This window comes from Gossypium hirsutum, chromosome A03, assembly GCF_007990345.1.
Source record: "Gossypium hirsutum isolate 1008001.06 chromosome A03, Gossypium_hirsutum_v2.1, whole genome shotgun sequence".
Lineage (NCBI taxonomy): Eukaryota > Viridiplantae > Streptophyta > Magnoliopsida > Malvales > Malvaceae > Gossypium > Gossypium hirsutum.
Window position 1 is genome coordinate 104,302,536 of NC_053426.1, and position 20,821 is coordinate 104,323,356.

General features: G+C 31.8%; 1 protein-coding gene across 1 annotated transcript; it reads right to left on the reverse strand.

The window, feature by feature from the left end:
• Positions 1-19,360: 19,360 nt before the first annotated feature.
• LOC121220820 (GSH-induced LITAF domain protein) lies at positions 19,361-20,740 on the reverse strand. Its single transcript, XM_041100389.1, has 3 exons — positions 20,298-20,740; positions 19,744-19,870; positions 19,361-19,663 (listed from the first exon to the last, which is right to left on the reverse strand). Exons 1-3 carry the CDS (start codon positions 20,495-20,497, stop codon positions 19,580-19,582), a joined length of 411 nt encoding a protein of 136 aa, XP_040956323.1. The 5' UTR covers positions 20,498-20,740; the 3' UTR covers positions 19,361-19,579.
• Between the last annotated feature and the right edge of the window lie 81 nt (positions 20,741-20,821).

Consider the following 20,821-nt stretch of genomic DNA (forward strand, 5'->3'; position numbering starts at 1 on the left):
AAATTTTCTTAAAAAATTAATTTTCAAAATCTAGGTGAATTTTGGGAAAATTAATTTTGATCAAGTAAAATTAAATTAATCAAATTAATCAAATTAATTAAAATTAATATGATATTTTCAAAAATTAATTTTCAAATCAGACAATTAGCCCAATGGGTAATTGAACTTGAAAATTAGGCCTGGATCAAAAATTGGGTTCGAAAGCCCAAAATCGAGACCAAGACCCAAAAAAAGGTCAAACCGGGCTTGGTATGTGAAATAGGACAGACAGTCCAACCAGTGGCTAGATCGGATTGGTCGAGCCATCACTAGCTCAGACCGAACCTACAGAAACTGAACTAGCTCGGGTGCTAACGATTGCGACGACGACATTCCAGTGGCCTACAAATGGTCGATGGCGGTGAGTCTTTGGTGGTTGAACAGTGGAAGAATTACACTCCTACTGGAACTCCACCAAAGAATTTGATTTTAGATTAACTATTTCAAAAATAATATTATTTTAATAGATTTAATATTAAATTTAATTTAATACTTATCTTATTAATATTTTATTAATTTAATATTAAAGTGATTATCTTAATATTAAATTTAATTTATTGTGATTATCTTAATATTAAATTTAATTTATTGTTTATCTTGTAGATAAATATTTTATTAATTTAATAAGATTTAATATTAAATTTAATTTAATATTTATCTTGATTAGTATTAAATTAATTTAATATTAAGGTGATTAAGATTAATCATAGTTGAACTTTCTAAACTCTACCTATATAAAGAGAGCATTGGGTCATTATTTGACAGAATTCAAGAGAAAATTGTAGAGAGAAAATTCTCTGAAGAAATTATTTCAGAAAATTTCTAGAGATATTTTTCTTATTTATAACTTGGCCCAAATGTAACACCTCTAACCCATATCCGTTTCCGGAATAGGGTTTCGGAGTATTACTGGACTTATTATCTCATACATTTTTCATATCCAAACAAAAAGTCATTCACAATCAATCATATTGTCCCTAATACGAGCCCTCGATGCTTCAAACAAACATTAGAAGTGGTTCGGGACTAAACCGAAGGAAAATTTTAGAAAAACATAGAAAATTTTCAAAGTACATGGGACACACGCCTATGTGGCCCAGCCGTGTGTCTTGCATGGCCAAAGACACGCCCGTGTCACAGGCTGTGTGGACATTCAAAATGGGATCACATGGCCGTGTCCAAGCCCGTGTCCAACCCCGTGTAACTCACTGACTTGGGTCACATGTCCAACCACATGCCCATGTGACTAGCCCGTGTACCCTTCGAAATGGTCTCACACGCCCGTGTGCCAGGCCATGTGAAAATTGAAGGGTATACTGACTTGTGCCACACGGCCAAGTCACACGCCAGTGTGCTGGGCCATGTGGAGCTACTGACTTGGTTTCTAAATAAGTACCAGGGAACACACGACCATGTCTCCTTGCCGTATGTCACACATGGCTGAAACACACGCCCATGCCTCTGCCCGTGTGGACAAAAATAGGCTATGTTTCAAGCCAAATTTCTCACCCAAAATGTTGTCAACCTAGGTTCAACAATGCACAAACAACCAATGAATAAATAGGCACTTATAACCAACCAATTTCAAGCCAAAATCATATACTACCAATACCAACAACCAAAATGCTCATAAGCATCCCAACTAGCCATTCAAATTCATACCAATTTCACATCCAAGAATCACCTAAATGATCAAACTCATCTATTAAACTTTGTGCCTAAATCAACATGCATACTACATTCTCAAATTCCATCATTTTGCACTTAAAATACCAATTCACAACAAGACATTCACATAACAATTATAAACCATTTATCAAAGGCCATTTACACATATATATATATACATAACCAAGTTTATCAAAATGAGCCAATTCACATGGCTAAACACATAACCAAAAACATATATCGTTTACAAGCCAAATCAAATGGCTAACAACATTACAAACATATAGACCATATTAACTACAACTCTTATACATGCCATATAACCAAGTACACAAGTTCAAAAGTACTGAAACAATAGCTGGATAGTGTGATGAGATATTCAACGACTCCCAATCCGAGTAAGTTTCGAAGTAAACAGAGTAAGCTATTTAGCTTAGTAAGCTCGTACGGCTAATAAGTATAACTTACCATTCATTCACAATTTAAGTAATATAAATACAATATATTACAATTCAACTTAATCACAAGGCTAACATATATTCATCCACATAGTAAATCTTGAAACTCACAAATTTCATGGATTCAATGCTTATATAGTTTATGTACATACCTGCACGGATACGTATCAATCTATTACCCTTTCATGTCATCAATATACCAGTTCAACCATTTGGAATAATATTGGATACTCGGGAATCTCACAACCTATGTGCCCATACATGGTCGAAACCATCTCAATATCATATCTCATATGTAAATGTTCATCTCGAACTATCACTGGGTCTGCTCACACAAGCTTACGGTCAAGAAATAGCTACACGATGTTGCTCACACAAGTTGATGAGTAACCGCAACACATGTCGAAAAACTCAGCCACCGGTAGAATGTACCGACTAGCACCCAAAACACAATAACCCCTAATGACATGTCATTTGTATCCTATCTATTCCTAAGGTTCAACCGGGATTTCACACGTCGCCAAATCTTCGTCGAACATTTCCATAAAGTCATATTCATCAATAATGTAATTATAAAGCATTTAAAACATAATTACATTAATGCTTATTAACATACGAACTTACCTCAATCACAAAAACGACGGAATAGGATCGACTAATCCAATACTTTATTTTTCCCCCAATCTAGATCCGTACATTGCTTTTCTTGATCTATAATCAAATTTAACTCATTCAAAATACATTCTATTCAATTTAATCCAAAATTCATATTATGGAAATTTTACACCTTTACCACTTATATTTTAACATCTTTACAAATTAGTCCATTGCTCATAAAAATCCAAATTCATGCAATTGAGCCCACACTCATGCTAGCCAAATTTCATCTCTGCTAATAGAAGCCCACATATTTAATTATTTCACACATTTACCACAATTTATCACATTTCTCAATTTAATCCTTAATTTGCAATTTCAACCAAAATCACTTAACAAATGTTGTTTATCTAACAACAACCATCCAATTTCTATCATCAAACATCAAACCACATATACATTCCTCAATGGTAAAACCCTAAAATTTTAACAGTTTTACAAATTAGTCCCTGGGCTAGCTAGATTAAGCTACAACAATTCTGAAAACATAAAAATAATTAAAAATGGGACAAAAAACACTTACCAATTAAGCCTCAAAATGACAGAACCCTTGTTGATAAAAAATGGCTTCCTTCCCTTGGATATTCGGTTGAAAATGATGATAAAAAAAAGATGATACTTAGTTTTGTTTCATTTATTTAATCTTTATTAATTAATTTACTTTTATAACCTTTTAAAATATTACAAATTTCAAATAAACCAATCTCATAAATGTCCACTAACACACTAATGGTCTAACTACCATTTAAGGCCACTCATATTCAAAATTCATAGAAATTTGACAAATTTTTCTTATAAAACTCTAATTTTGCACTTTATTTGATTTAGTCCTTTTTATTGAATTGAGTATTCAAACGATTTAATTTCTTAACAAAACTTTCATTTAACTCAATTAACATGCTGTAGACACTAAAATAATAATAAAATAAATATTTTTGACCTAGGATTTGTGGTCCTGAAACCACTGTTCTGATTTTACCGAAAATGAGTTCTTACACCAAAAGTTTATAAAAATTGCAAAATTACCCCACTGATAATTTCTGTGAAAAATTTTTTGATTTGAAGTGAGCCCACACTCGAAAAACGTGAGCTTGAGGATAGTGGTCGAAGCATTCATCCCAGACAAATAAAAAGGTATAATTTTGATTAAGTGTTTATTACTTTAGATATCACAACAAAGTTCTAATTTTGGGAAAAAAATTAAAACTCTGGCCTTTCCCTAAATTTATTTTCTGTTGTGTTTCCCAAACCTGATTTTTCAATAGTAATATGGTTTGAAAAATGGTAAGTATCGATACCAATACCAGGGTATCACTACCTTAGGGCCAAATAGGTCAAAAACTCTCATTTTAGTCTCTCTTCATGCCTAAACAAAAATTGACTCAATTGGTTCCATTAGATACTCTTTAACGCACATAAAACCATCTCAAAATCATGCCTAAACCATTCAATTCAACAATACTCAATCAGTCAACCATTACACATACAAAATCATCCATTTTTATATCACTCATCGCAATTTATATTAACTCACTTTTAAACCATTTCATATCATCTATTTCCATATCATATCAAACTTAAACATGCAAATATAAGTACTATTCATATTTGTATAATCATTCCAAAAATAATCAATTCAATAAGGCACAAATTAGCATTAACCATACTACTTCAATCTATTTACTCAATTATTCATTCAACCTATCATCAATTCATACCACAATCACTCACCTTACCTTTGCATACTTATTTAAGCTACTTAATTAATTCATTTCATTTTATCACATAAAACATGTCTAAATCATACACCAATAACCATATGCACTCTACCTATCAACTTGAACATTCCATCCTACAATAATAAATGTAATAGTTTAACCAACTACTAAGTGGTCTCATACCAATTCACTTATCATATTACCAATTCACCTATATAAGCATTCCAACATGGTCAAAACATACCTATACCAACAAGACACTAATCATTTATGCCACATTTCCATTCCAAACTAATATAATTCTAGCATATCATCTACCAACATTAAAACATATAATCAAATTATACCAACTTCCATTTATCAATTTTATAAAACATAATTATAAGTATTATTAGCTTCTAACTCAAACATCCCAAACTTAGCAAAAACACAAGGGATTCCACCAAGTACATGCTCTATTATATACTATTTGTTACACCCCATATCTAGTCCGACCGTCAAACCCGAGTTACAAGATGCTACAACAGTTAATAGGTTCATTCATATACATTTAACATCAATAACATTCAAAAAATCACAAATATAAGTCATGATTTATGATTATTATGAATTACAACCAAACCTGAGTCTTAATCGAGCTTACGAAAACTACTAAATTACAAAGTTTTAAATAATTAGGGAAAAATTATAAAACAGTGTCACATGGCCGTGTGGTCAGGCCGTCTAGATTTAGATAACATGGTCGTGTAATCAAATCATGTCACAAACTAAAACCATGTATAAAAGGATCACACGGTCGTGTTACCAGGTCGTGTAACAAACTGAGACCGTGTGGACCTAAATGTACAATCTTGCAAACATTCATACGGCCATATAGCCAGGTCATGTGAAAGACTGAGACTGTGTTTTCTAGAGTCACATAGTCATGTATTCAGATCGTGTAACTCACTAAGGCCATGTATACAAATCACTTCCTAATTCATAAAGACCACACAGTTGTGCCACATGCCCATGTGTGGCACATCACTGTGTAGCCAGGCCATGTATACCATAAGTATCTTTCAAAGCAAGCTATAAAACCATATATTCACTTATGCCACAAACATTCATTATACTAATCACTAGGCATATTCAATGCAACAAAAACATACCTGAATACAACTTAAAACATCTCCCTATGTGCCTAACCAATATGTTGCAATTGGCACCTCAATTCAACAATTCACAATCAATCATTCACACCAAGCATTTCCTAAGATCCATTTCATACTTTCATCACCAAACTATCATTTTCAAATGCCAAATTCAACAAGCAAAATGCACCATAAGTATGAAAGCATACTTATACCATCACATGCCACAACCAACCAAAACAATCATTAAAGCTTACAACAAAACATATAGTGTAATGACCCAAAGTTTACGGGTATCGAAAAAGTGTAATTTCGAGTCACTTTTTTCGTAAAAATTGAGTATAGGGTAAAAATTAAATTATAGAATCAAGAACAGTTGAAGGACTAAATTAGCAAATAAACCATAAGGGATATAAGTGACAAATGTATGAAAAATATTATTCCATGTGTATGTATAATATACATATATTTATACTTAATACTTAAGTATAATATAATAATATAATAATACATAAAGTAAATCAAAGAAAGTAAAAGAATTAAAAAGAAAGAAAGAACAGATAAGTGAAGCGAAAAAGAGAGAAAAAAAAAAGGAAAGAAAATGAAAGGGGAAATTAGGGGCTAAGGATTCAAAATTAATTTGATAAGTCAATTTAGATGTGGGGGTCTTGTAATTTTGATGTTTTTAGAATCCTAAAACAAAATATTACTTGATTTATGTGGAAATTTTGAAAGTTAGATGATTTTTAGATGTGGTTTATATTGAATTATTGAAGAATTAGGTTTGAATTGATAGAATTTTAAGTTAGAATTGAGAAAAAATTAAATTGCAAAACAAATCATAAGTTTTATGTAGTAGGGACTAAATTGAAAGAATTTTGAAATTAGGGTTTTATGGTGAAATTAGGGAGTTGAAATTAGATTATAGTGGAAATTGAATTGAGATATGGAATCAGTTTTGTAAGAAAATAGTTAGTTTGATTTAAGGACTAAATTGGAATTAAAGCAAAAGTTGTATATAAATTGAAATATTCAATGTTAAATTGTAGTGTATTGATAAATTTTAATTGTTTCGATTTTCGTAGCTAACGTTGACTCAGAGACATCGGTTAAGAAAGGAAAGGAAAAAGTCAACAAAGATTAGCTCAGAAAATACGGTTTATATTTCTATAATTCGAATTTAATAATAATTTAATGTATTTATTGATGATATGTATGATAAGTGAAAATTGAGGTAAGTGTTGATATTATGGTATTGAATTGGATTGTGAATATGTATGGATTATTGAATTGAAATGTGTATTGATTGAAAATTGAAAGTGAATTGAATACCCTATTAACAATGTCGGGCTAAGTCGGATATAGTTGGCATGCCATAGGATTGGAAGTGTTCAGGGTACTTCAACTTTGAATCGATGAGACACTATGTGTCTTATTATTATTGCTTTGGATAAATCCGATAAGGTACTGAGTACAATATTGTTTTACGTCGGTATGGCCGATCAGGCACTGAGTACCGTACTGGTATGTTTGGGTTGGATCTGCGTATCCGTCAGAGTCCGAGTTCTGTTAATAGGGATATATGAATGAATTGATCAAATGATTGACATTGAAAAATATTGAATACGAAATGAATATTGATACTGAAATTGAAAATTGAGAAATTTATTGTGAAATGCTATTGAATAGCAATTGTGAGATTGAAATAGAAGATATGATGAGTTTATGAAATTGATTCTTTATTGAACGATTTTTATTATGTATGATTATGCATTTGAACATTATAAATTTTTTCTTAATAAGTATTTGGATTATAGAAATACCACTGAGTTATACTTAGCGTATGGTTTGTTTCCATGCGCAGGTCAGGTAAAGTTCGATCATTGAATCAGCATCCAAAGTCGATCCCGAACTCAAGCACGTGGTGAAGTATTTTCTCTTTTGAGAATGGCATGTACCTAGGTTATCTTTTGATGACATTTTAAGATGTGAATATTAATGGTGTATAAGGTGATATTAGTTTATCTATATATATAAACATATGTCTTATAATATAGCCATTTATATGGTTTTAGTTTGAATTGTTGAATGGTATTTAAATGAATTTATTAGATAATTTATGTTAGATATATATGAACATGCATGAGTTAGATCTTTATATTGATAGTTCTGACATGTTTTAGATGTACTTAAACATGTTTTAGACTGGTTGAAAGATTGGATTTTGAATTACTTGATGTTCAAGGTTTGTAGGGTTGGTAAACTTGTTGTATAAGGCTCATTTTGAGTCCACACGGCTTGGCACACGGGCGTGTGACCAGACCGTGTGAGATACACGTCTTACACATGGGCATGTGGTTAGGCCATGTGTCCTCTTCAATTTAAAATTTTAGAAACAGAATGCTCAGGTTTTGCCACACGGGCAGAGACACGAGCGTATGTCTCAGCCATGTGAGGTACACGGCCTAGTACACGGGCATGTGCCCGGCCGTGTGAAAACTGCACCTTAAATTCAAAAAATAAATTGACCACATGGCCTAGCACATGGGCATGTGGCTTGACCGTGTGAGGCAAGTCAGAGAGTTACATGGGGTAGGACACGGCATGTCATAGGGTCACATGGGCGTGAGAACCCTGGGCCTCGGAAAAATTTTGAAATTTCTCGTAAAATCCTCTAAGTTTCCAATTAAGTTCTGATTAGTTTTTAATACATGTATTAGGCCTCAAAGGCCCATAAAAGAGACAATATGATTAATTTATGATGTGTTTGCTATTTAACTTGTTTATTGTTCATCATTGATCTAAATAATTCGGCACTGCCCGTAACCCTGTTCTGACGATGGATAAGGGTTAGGGGATGTTACATATAGTTCACATCAAAATGGCACAAGACATAATTCAACCACTTATATATACATAGCCATTATTACCTATTTACATGCCACTTATAACCGAGCCAAAATGAACAAAAGTCTACCAAAAGATTTGCTGGATAGTGTGAACTTCGGAGACAATCCAATCAACAACATATTTTTCAGCAATCTACAAGGAAGAAAACTGAAATGAAGGTAAGCTTACTTAAAGCTTACTTAAAGCTTAGTAAGTTCGTATGAAATTAACACAATGTACTCGACAATTAATAATTTTAACTAATGAAAATATCATATAAACATAATATTCCATTGTCACCTTACACATTTTATAACATAGCCAATTTGGTTAGTTCATCAGTCGATACATATACATAACATAATATGCATTACAACCACATTCAATTCATAGCTAACATTTCTATTCAAATACATCTTTTGTTTCAATTCAATTTCATACTTAGTTTTTTCCAAGGAACTATAGTAAATTAACTTCAGATACTCGGGATAACTTTGCTCACATGAGCTGTAAATAGGGAAACTAACCATTACTTGATGCTGCTCACATGAGCTGTGGAGAATCCGTAACAAATGTTGGATCTCAACCATCAGTATGGTATCCACCACTGATACATAATACTTGATAAATATAGACACTGGCACATAGTGCTTGATATAACATGAACACCGATACAAAGTACTTGATAATATAGTCACCAATATATAGTACCTGATAAAATATAAACATCAGCACATAGTGCCTGATACATTAATGTAACAGTCCGTTTTCAATGAAATCGGAATAGTGGTTTTGGGACTACAATTTTGAGTCCAGAAGAAAAATTATTTTAATATTATTGCATGGTCTGCATAATGATAGAAATTTTGGACAGAAATTTTGTTAAGAAAATTTTATCGATTTCAAATTTAATTTGATGAAAATGACCAAATTTCATAAAGTGCAAAAGTTGGATTCTAATAGCTAAAGGGATCAAATAGCCGTGAAATTCAAAATTGGAGGTCCTTATATGGAAAATAGACTATTTATAGGAGTTAGTAGATAAGTATGCTTAGTCATCTGTGGAAAATTAACTAAAGAAAAGGACTAAATTGGAAAGAGAAAAGATAAAAGATGATAAATAATAAAATAATTGAAAATATCATAATTTTATCATCTTTCCTAAAATTAAAGACATGGAAACCTTAGTTATGGGTGGAGAGTTCAAGAAAACTATTTTGGCTTGATTAGGTATGAATTCTTGTCCTGTTTTTAGTAATTTTCATATTTCTGATATCGTAATAGCTTAATTTAGCTATCTCGGGGATTAATTTGTAAAGTTATCAAAGTACTAGGGTTTTTCCATGGATAATTATGCATGAATTATGAAGTTTTATGGTAGAGATTGAAAGGTTGTTGATACATAAACAACTTTTGTAAAGGGAATTTTGATCAAATTGTGATTTAAGGACTAAGTTAAAAAGATGTAAAATTCATGAAAAAATTTTGAATTTTGTGAAATACATGTGCTACTATTGTCACATATAAAAATCGGTTAGGCACGAAATAAGGATTAAATTGCATGAATTTTATTTTTCGAGCTTAGGGACGAAATTGGAATTAATTAAAAGTATAAGGGCAAAATGGTAATTTTGCCTAAGATGTGAATTGGATTAAATTGAATATGAATTGTATTAAATTGATGTTAAATGTATTCGTATAGATCCAGATGGACCAAATACAAAGTTAGAACAAGGAAAAGAAAAAGTATCGAATTAGTATATTACAAATCCATGAACACTTGTTGAGGTAAGTTCGTGTAACTATATTGTATGTTTATATTTTTGAATTGAATGTTGTGTATGTAAATTATATAAATTGTCATGTATGAAAATTAATCACAAATCCAACAATGTTCGACAAGTATAAAATCTCAATTGTACAAATGAAAATTTGATAAATACAGTACTCCCGAATTGGTTGTGATCCTGCATGTGTTGCGGACACACCATAGCTCGAAAGAGCGTCCCATTATTAGCTCTCATGAGCATCCTAATATTTGGCTCTCACGAGCTTATTGTTATTTGGTTCAATGAGCTTCCCATTAATAGCTCTTCGGAGCATTCCGATCGGTTGTGATCCTGCATATCTTGTGGACACATCGTAGCTCTTATGAGCGTCCCGATATATGGCTCTTCAGAGTTTCCTGTTTAAAGGCACTTCATGAGTATCTCGGTTAATGGCTCTCCGGAGCTTCTTGATATTGCTCGCTTGAACTTCCCGTTGCATGGCTCACATGAGCTTCCCGTAATATGGCTCGAAAAAGCTTCCTGTTTACCTACTTTCATGAGCATTCATGTATATGAATCGACGGATTATAGTTTTGTACACCTTGTGTGTACTACCCGTGTATCTATCGATATTTTCAAAAATTCAACGGGCAAAATCCTGGCATGAGAAAATATGAGTTCAAAATGAATTGTTACTCGTATATTCCAAAAATACATTAAAGTGATTAGAGGTGTGCATAGGCCGGGCCGGGCCGGGTTCGAACTGAGCCCATAAAAAATTTTCTGCCCATTTTCAAGGCCCGGGCCCAGCCTGGCCCGAAATATGGGCCTAGAAATTTGTTCAAGCCTGGCCCGAGAAAAAAAGTAGGCCCAAGCCCGGCTCGGCCCGACCATATTAATTTTTTTTTACTTTTTTATTAAATAAAAAATTTAAAATATAATAAATCAAATACATTTAAAAACATAAAAACAAATATTAAAACAAAAAACAAATAAAAAATGAGACTAAAATAATTCTTAAAATAATATATAAATTAAAAATATAATAAAAAGTAATTATATTAAAATTGAAAAGTTGAAACAAATTAGAACTAAATTAAGAACCAAATTATATTAATAACAAAAGTTTTACAATATCAAAATAACATTAAAAACAACAAAAAGAGTAAAGTCAAAGTACTAAAGTTACTTAAAATTAAAAATAAAAAAAATTAAAAATAATTTAATATTAACCAAATGTTAGCATGTAATGTTTTGGTTGTAACTAGCCATTGGAATGGCTTGTGATGGGTATGGTTTTGATGTGTATATAAGAGGTTATATCGTGTTTGATGTTGGTGTTAGGTATAGTTGATTGATAGTAATTTCATTGGTTGTTGGATTTATGAAGTGATATTACATGCATAAGACTTCGTTTTAGCTTGATTTGAATGTTTTGTTTTGGCTTGTGAATGTGACAAAGTGTTGATGTAGGTTGAAAGCAAAAATGGGTGAGAAATGGGGATTGGAAAATGGCCATTTTCGTCCACACGAGCGTGTATCTCAGTCGTGTGTGACACATGACCTAGCACATAGGCGTGTGATATGGTCGTGTGTCACCTGCATCTTAAAATTTAGAAACAGAATGCTAAAAATTATCCACACGACCTAGCACACGGGCGTCTGGCTTGGCCGTGTGACCCCTGCACCTTATTAATGCAACCGTGTGCTAAGTCATGTGACCCAAGTTAGAGAGTTACATGAGTATGGACATGGGCTGGGACACGGCCATGTGTCCCTATTTTGAATACCCACACGGCCTAAGACACGGATGTGTCTCTTGGCCGTGTCTGGGCGTGTGTCCCCTGCATCTAGGAAAATTTTTGAAATTTTGCGAAAAATTCTCTAAGTACCCAGATTAGTCCCGACTTACTTCTATTACATATTTTGGGCCTTGAGGGCTCATATAAGGGATAATATGATTGATTATGATTGATTTTTTATATGAATGAGAAATTATATAAAATGTTTGTACTTGATTTGTGAACTCTGGTAATGCTCCGTAACCCTGTTCCTGCGACGGGTATGAGTTAAAGGTGTTACAATTAAACCCTAATGACATGTCATTTGTATCTTATGCATTCACTAAGTCCATACGAACCTAATTCAATTCCCGTGTTCTTTCCATCATTATAGAATAATCTCATATAACAAAATGCACCAATTGACATTCCATGTCATCTCTCAATTCATTACAATCTCTCAATTCATTCCAACAATTTTCCCTTTCCGCGTTTATCGACCAATTGATCCTTTTCCTGATCCATATAATAATTTAACTCAATTAACAAATTCCAAATACCTTATAATGTCTAAACATATGCATATGATCCTTTAATAACATTTTACAATATTTTTCAAAACTTTTATGTTTTATTCAATTTAGTCCCTAAAACTGAAACTTACATATCTTTTATAATTGAGCTCCGTTTTTCATTCCATTATTAATTTCATCCTTTAATAAATATCTAGAATAAAAAATTACCGAATTTTATATTAATTTTGGCCTTATTTCATTTTAGTCCCTAAACTTAAAACTATTAAAAATCACTTTACAAAATAGTCAAATTCCATAAAAAAGTTTTAAACTTTAACATTTAACATCCAAAAAGCTTCAAAAACAACAATGGTATCTTTTAAAATATTTTACAGTTTTACAATTTAGCACCTGGGTTAGCTAGATTAAGCTAAAATGATCTCAAAAACATAAAATTTACAAAAAACGAGCTTAGTTTACATACCATGAAAGAAGAATAAAGCTTGTTCGATTATTTCCTACCCTAAAAATGGTGTTTTTTGTTCAAGGAAGAAAAATGAGGAAGATTGTGGCTTGTTTTTTTTTTTTATGTTTAATATTTACTAAATTACCCTTTAATTAAACATATATTATAACTAAAATGCATATACATAACTGTCCACTAAATAACTATGGCATAATTGTCTTTTAAAACCATTCAATAATGCCTTTATACTCATTTAACACCTTTAAATTAATAGCGATTAAGTTTTATGATTTTTATGATTTAGTCCTTGTACCATAATTAACTATTCAAACATCAAAATTTTTGGACCAAACTTGAATATGACACTCTAATGACCTCATAAATATTAAATAAATAATATTTACAGACTCACTTATCAAAATTGTGGTCCCAAAACCACTGTTTCTGACAACACTGAAAATAGGTTGTTATATTATCACTATTCATATTCAATTTCATGTATTAACTAATTCATACAACTTTCTATACTATTCAATTCATTCCCTATCTCTATATTCACTTCCACCCTTAGAATTTTCAACTCAATATCTATTAATAGCTTACCTTAATGTTATATAATTCAATATATTATGAATATGCTTTAACTAAAATTAGTTTCGAATCATAGAAATACAAATCGAAAGCTCGTGTCACTCGTCGTCGACTCTCGCCTTTCCTTTTCCTTTCGACGATCCTATGTCATTTTTAACTACAAATAATAATTCAGTAATGGTATAATATCAAATTCTAATCAAATCACATTTAATTACAAGGTCACACATATTTTGCAAATTATTCAATTTAATCATCTATTTCGATAATCAATCAAATTCATACCAATACTATTCAATTAGTCATAATCAAATATCAATTCATTAAATATATAAAATTTTGATTCATCATATTCTATTCAATCAATTTATCATTTCTTTACGATTTAGTCCATATCACACATTTTTGTACCAAATTGTAAACAATTCAAATTACAATCACAAAAAAATAATTTCATAATTCAAGAATATATTAAAAATACATATAATTATACCATATGAACTTACTTGGTTAAATCAATAAACAATTTGAAACTTTAAGAACTATTCAACAATTTTGTATTTTCCTCGATTATTTCTAATTTGGTCCAATTTTTTATCTCTACAATTATTTCATTCAATTTATCAATTCCAACATCTTATATCATCCTATTATGTGCATGTATCAGTTCAATTTCATTATTTGAATACCCCTAATTTTTTTCATTTTATTCAATTTAGTCCCTAAAATTAAATTTGCCATAACTTTCAAATTTGAGCTTCGATTTCGAAACTGATCTCAATTACATCCTTCTACAACTCTCTATTATCCGTAATTATATAAATTTAACATTAATTTTGAAATTTATACAGTTTAGTCCCTATGTTCAAAAACTAGTAATCAAACTTTACAAACTAGTCTTTTTTCACCTTTAAGCTTACAATCTAACAAATTAACACTAAAAGCTTCAAGCATTCGTCAATGTAAATTTCTAAAAACTTGAACAAATTTGAAAAATGATGCTCGGATTAGCTAAATTAAGCTTTCATCATCTCAAAAATGTAAAATTTATGAAAAACAAACTTTTAATTCCTTACCATGCAAAGGCCGATTGTATTGAAGCATGAGAGAAGAAAACAGAGATGCACCATCACATGCAAGACATTTGGCTTCATTTTCATGCATGAAAATGTTACGTGGTGCTCTACCTTCATGCCAAAATAACATTACAATCATATCTGCATGGAATGCTTAAGATCACATGGCATTAACATGTCTCATTCCCAAGGGAAATCATGAGTTTAGAACAAAAACATGTTAAAGCAAATTGAGTTTCAACAATTCAAAATCATTTAATATTAAAGCATCAAGAAAAGGCAAGGAGAATACAAGATTTAATGTGCTAAAGCTTCAATCCAAACATATAAGACTTCTTAAACCATTAATATATAGATTTGTACTTCACAAATTTTCTCCTATTCGCCTCTAATTTTTTTTTATCATTTTGGTCCCTAAGTTTGACCTCTGTTACATAATTGGTTTTTACACTAACAAAGTTTTTTTTCTTTTAAAAATTTGTTGATGTGGACAAACATAGAGCTGACACATGGAGAAATAACGGAACGACATGTGAATTCATTTTTAACCATTCTTAAAAAAAAACCCTAATTTTTTTTAAAAAGTTAAAATTTATTAAAAATATATATAAGAAATACATAAATCATAAAACTTTAAATATATATAAATTGAAAATAATAACAAAAAAGAATATATAAATTGAAAATAAAAATAAAAAATTTAGTTAAAATTTCAAAAAAATTAAAAAATAAATTTGGTTAAATTTTTATAAAATTACAAGAAATTGTAAAATTTAAAATATTTTAAAATATTTTAAACATTAAAAAATAAAAATTGACCGGTTGACATTGGTCTACTCCCTGTTAGCGTTGGTCAATGCTGGTCAAGCTCGGTTAACTTCACAACTAATAATTTTCCAAATTAAATAATTTGAAACCTTTTAAGGATAATGTTTAACATTTACAACACTATATTTTTAAATAGGCAAGATAGAATCAATTCCTCAAAACCTTATGTATATTCTCACAAGTTTAGAAATGGAATTGAAATAAGGAATACTTCTCAAAGGTTGATTTACAATGATTCAAGCTCACTCAAACAAATTACAACACTTGAAAAAATGAAAGAAAATAAAACCCCAAGTGTATACGAGTGTAAAATAAGAATAACAAAGAAAGGTTTGGATTTTTGTACAAATAGCTTTGTAAACTTTTTTTTTTGTCTTCATTTTGGTGTCCTTGAACTCTATTTATACTCCCTCATTGATTTCTAACTATTTTGAATAGTTGGAGGGAATTAAGAGCCGTTACAACCATTAATTCAAACAGTAAATGCAATTGTAGAGCCTTATATTCTAATACTTAATCATTGAGTGTCAATATCCTACTTTAAAATATATGATCGTTAGACTCTTGTGTATTGGACCCTAAAACCATGTTCTGATACCTCAAGATTGGGGTCCGATACATTTGGTTGCCCAAAAATGCTCATTGACTTTGTATTGGACCATTGGGGGATAAGTTTTGTGATAACATGAAATGCTAACTTGATGATGTAAAAGCATTTTGGTATCTGATATCATCAAATATTTAAAAAGAAAATATAGATATTTTAAATAAATGAAATATCGGGCTGTCAGTAAAATATTTTAAATGAAAAAACATAACTAAAATAAAAAAAAAATACAAACACATTATAAAATAGCATAAAAGGTAGTATAGAGCCAAATTGCAATAATGACACACTAGAAATGCAATAATATCTGTACCATAAAAAATGAGTTCATCAATTCTTAATGGACTTATAAAATCAGTTTTTCAAACAAAAATATTTTGGATTTTGCGAATTGTTTTGTTTGAGTGAAAACAATAGAAATAACATTTCTTGGTCGTTTCACATTCATCAAGAAAATAAGTAATCTTAATAAAATTTTCTCCAATTTTTTACACAACAGAAGCTCCAAATCCGATGAACTGCTATTGTAGTCTCTACCACAAAAGGATCTCTCATGCATCGATCAAGTTGCATGCAAGAGATCATAACTTCCGCATTGGAGTTCCCGATGATGATGGGAGGGGGGACTAAGATAATTAAATATTCAAAAAATATATATTATAAAAATCTCCAACACGCATTAAAAATAAAAATATATATATATGAAAAAAATAATCCAACTGAGATGAAGAAATTTAAAAAAAATACAAAAGAATCATGTATACAAAATTCGAATATATGTGTGTGTGTAAAATTTGGAAACAAAAATTGAACGGCGGTACAGTGCATGAATATAGCAAGCTTTTGTAAATTGGCAGAAAATATCATCTCACCATGAAGAGTCTAGCTAATGCCCGTTAAGTTAAGCGATGGAAGGTAGGCATTTGTATTCCAATTCTAGCACTCAACAAAACATGAAATGGAAGTCTAGGCAACATAGACAAAATGAAACCCTAAACCAATTCTTCCAAATGCGTAAATCTGTAAATGAGAGTTGAGCAAGTGGGCCTGGAGATGCTAGCGAAAACTTATGCTTGACACATCCACCTCTTCTCTTCTAATTCCAAGGAGGACTGCAGAGGAAAAGCACATGCAATGCAAGTCAATTATTTGTTTTGATTCCATCTTTGTTGAAGAAGCTTCGATATAAGAGCTTTGACGTTCACTCTTTCATGATTTGAAATCCTCTGAGATCCTCCAAATCAAACAAAGTCAAAAGGAAGAATGATAAAAAGTACTGAAATTCAACTGCGGGCTGTGGTCAAGATTTAAGAATTGACTTATGGCCTTGGGTTGATGCTGGAATCCGAATAACAATACGATGCAAAGGGAAAGCAGGAAAAGGATAGAAGAGGCATTCCAACGTTCATTATGCTTTCCATGGACCAGATAATCAGATATTGCTTTTAAGATTTGGTTCTACGTTGTCGCCCTTCTAGGGGTTAACCCAAAAGTCAAAACAATTATATCCACTAACACTGCGCTAGTGAGAGAACCGGAGAAGCTAGCACAGTATCCTTGATTGGAGATAAATATTTTAAAGCAAAAAGAGCGGAAAGGACACAGAATGGCGTAATCCTCATTTCCAATAAACCTTTGGGAACGGCCAAGAGTCAGAGTGGTGAACATGCAATAATAAACAATAAGGAAATGTGGGCGGTGATTTAAGTGTCTGTATGTACAGTCTAGTAATAGTACGAGTATTTCTTGGAGTTTGAAAATTCGATCATCATCAAAAAGTGAGCAGCTATGACTGAAAAGATGGGTGGCATAGTCTGAGCCATGCAAAAAGCGGAATATATTCCAAGACACGATGATTATGATGATCCGAATCGAATGTCCAGTGCCTCCTCCTCAGCCATTGGTTATAAATAGTTCCCCCCAGCATTGCTTATTAGCATCCCATTGGAGAAATCGAGGAGATTTATTTCACAATTTCACGAGGAAGAGAGGTCCCACATGAGGACTGGAGCTAGTCCCTGTATTGTAGCCAAGGATGACTTGCCTGTGGCCTGGCAAGAGCAAGCAGCAGTTTGAAAACTGAAATGGAATGCGACGGCTCCATCGCTTCCCAACGGGATTTTGATGAAAGGTAAAAGTAAGTCTTTAGTGGCACACAGGCAGTCTCCTTGGCTAACGAAACAGGCTCTTGTCATCTCATGCTGGACTTTCTCTTCTTCCTCACCTGGAAATGGAGACTCTTAGGTCTGAACTGGATATAAGCTACCAAAACGAAATGGTGGTAGAGGTAAATGAAGTTTCCGCATTTATATATACTAGTCACTTTCATCACTACATACGTAAAGGAATTGCTTCATAACGCTTTTAAATAGACAGTCATATTGATGCTACTTCATTTACAAAAAGTAGCACAAAGCCTATAAGAATACCCTTGTCTCATAACAAGGGCGAAGGCTAGGAATCATCTTTAGGCTCAATCTAATATATAAAGCTAAGCAACAATAAACAAAATTAAAATATAATATTATTAAAATTTTCTTACAGGGTATAAAATTAATGGATTTTTTTTTCAGTATAGTTTATAGTGCATAAATATAAAAGATTTAAAAGGCCGAATCGAATAATGCCCTTAAAAAAGGGTAAGTTAATAGGTTTAGAAAAAGTAAGAAATGTTAAAATGCACATTGTGGTGATTACATATTTTTAATTGGTTCTGTTATTAGTTCAAAATGGAAATTATTAATATAAAACGATACGATACTTTCGATAAGATGAATTTAATGGTAGTTAATAAAATAATTAACCATGTTAAAATATAGATTTTAAAAAATTATAATGTGAGGCTTGAAAGTAGTATTAAATAAATCATAATTTATGTATTTTGAAATAAAATTATTATTGTAATAACAAGGATCTCACACAAATCATACTCCCCTATTTCGTGTATGAAATACATTTTGTTATGGAAATTTATAAACATGTTTTTAAATGGAACGACTTTTCTCCAGGTAGCCTACTAATCTAGAATTTGGAAGAATATTACATATGTTTATTATGTTCTAACATATATTGAATAGTTCAAACCCAAGGGGCTATTCGTCAATTATGTTTCTGTTAGACTACAGACGCATCAATTATATTATATTATTTACAAAAAGAGAAAAATATCAATAATATTTCATTCATTTTAGATTGCATGTAGCTTTTTCTGACTTGTAACATTAAATTCAGCTATGGATAGATTATATGTATCCAAAAAAATACACAACAGGCTGTTGCGGCTGGCAACAGAGTCGAGTGGAAAGCTTTTATTCAAAACACGGTTGCTTGTATAGACATCAAATCAGAACTCAGAAGCAAAATGGGTTTTAGTAGACTTGGTTATCATGCAGGCAGTGCAAAACTCTTTTGCATCCACTGGGGCAAATCCACCACCAGACAGGGATCTGATTTCTCAAAATCAGCAATCTGAATCAAAAACAATGGAATGGGTGAAATTACCGAAAGAAAACAATTAAGAGTGGATATCAAAGTAAAACAAGACTCGCCTTCTCATTGCAGTTTGGGCAATAATGATATTTATGCCAAAGACAGTCCATGGAAGGGCAAAGGAAGCAGATTCCAAGCATAAAGGGCATCATGCATCCAACCACTGCTGCCAAACTAGGCTTAGATCTGAATTTCACATTAAATTTTATAGAGTAATATTATCATATTGTATATGTCCAGGCCACGGGCTAACAGAAAAACAAGCCATTTTCATTGCTTGGTCATGTTTATTTAAACAAGCCATTCTTAATTGTACCCACTGCCACAAATAAACTAAAATTAGGAACTACAGAGCATCTACATGTTTTATTATAAAATAAACTACAATTGATTCATTCTATCTATCTATATAATGCTGTTATTGAATTTGACGTTATAAATTAAAAATACAAACTCGCATATAAGAAAAACAAACCACAAATTTCAGAAGTCAGGCAGGACCTAGAGTCGACTCTGGTCATTACAATCCCACACAACTTCCTCAAATAGATGATCGGGAACTAGAGAAAACGGATCTCATATAATAAGGGAATGAAAAAGAAAGAGGAAATACCTGACGAGGGTGAGACCGGAATTACCACAGTAAGGGCAATTGAAAGGAGCGGGAGTATCCCGATACATGGTTTGCTGAATCGGAATTCCCTTTGGATCGCCGTATATGGCGTTGGCTGGTATCCTCCCCTGTTGGTATCCATCCATCCGTGGCCCTGCATAGTATGGGACTCCTAGCACCGGCTGCTCCGTCTTCGACATATTTCTTATCTCTCCGATAATATGATGCTTTGTCAACTAATGCAAGCTATGAATGTAGAATTATATCTGAGTCAGCGAGGGGTATTTTATAATGACTCAAACGAAACGTCTAGAGGCTGCGACCGCTGTTGGTTTAATTCATTGACTTTTATAAAAATTAATTCTTATATTTTCGCGTTATGTTACCGAAATGAAGATACCGGGAAGGTGCGCCAAGTTCTGTTTGTGAATGAAACGCAAAATTCCAAACCACCCTATTCAACCCAATATTTATACCGCTAAACTCCCTAATTTTTATTTAAAATTACATTTCACTTATCTATT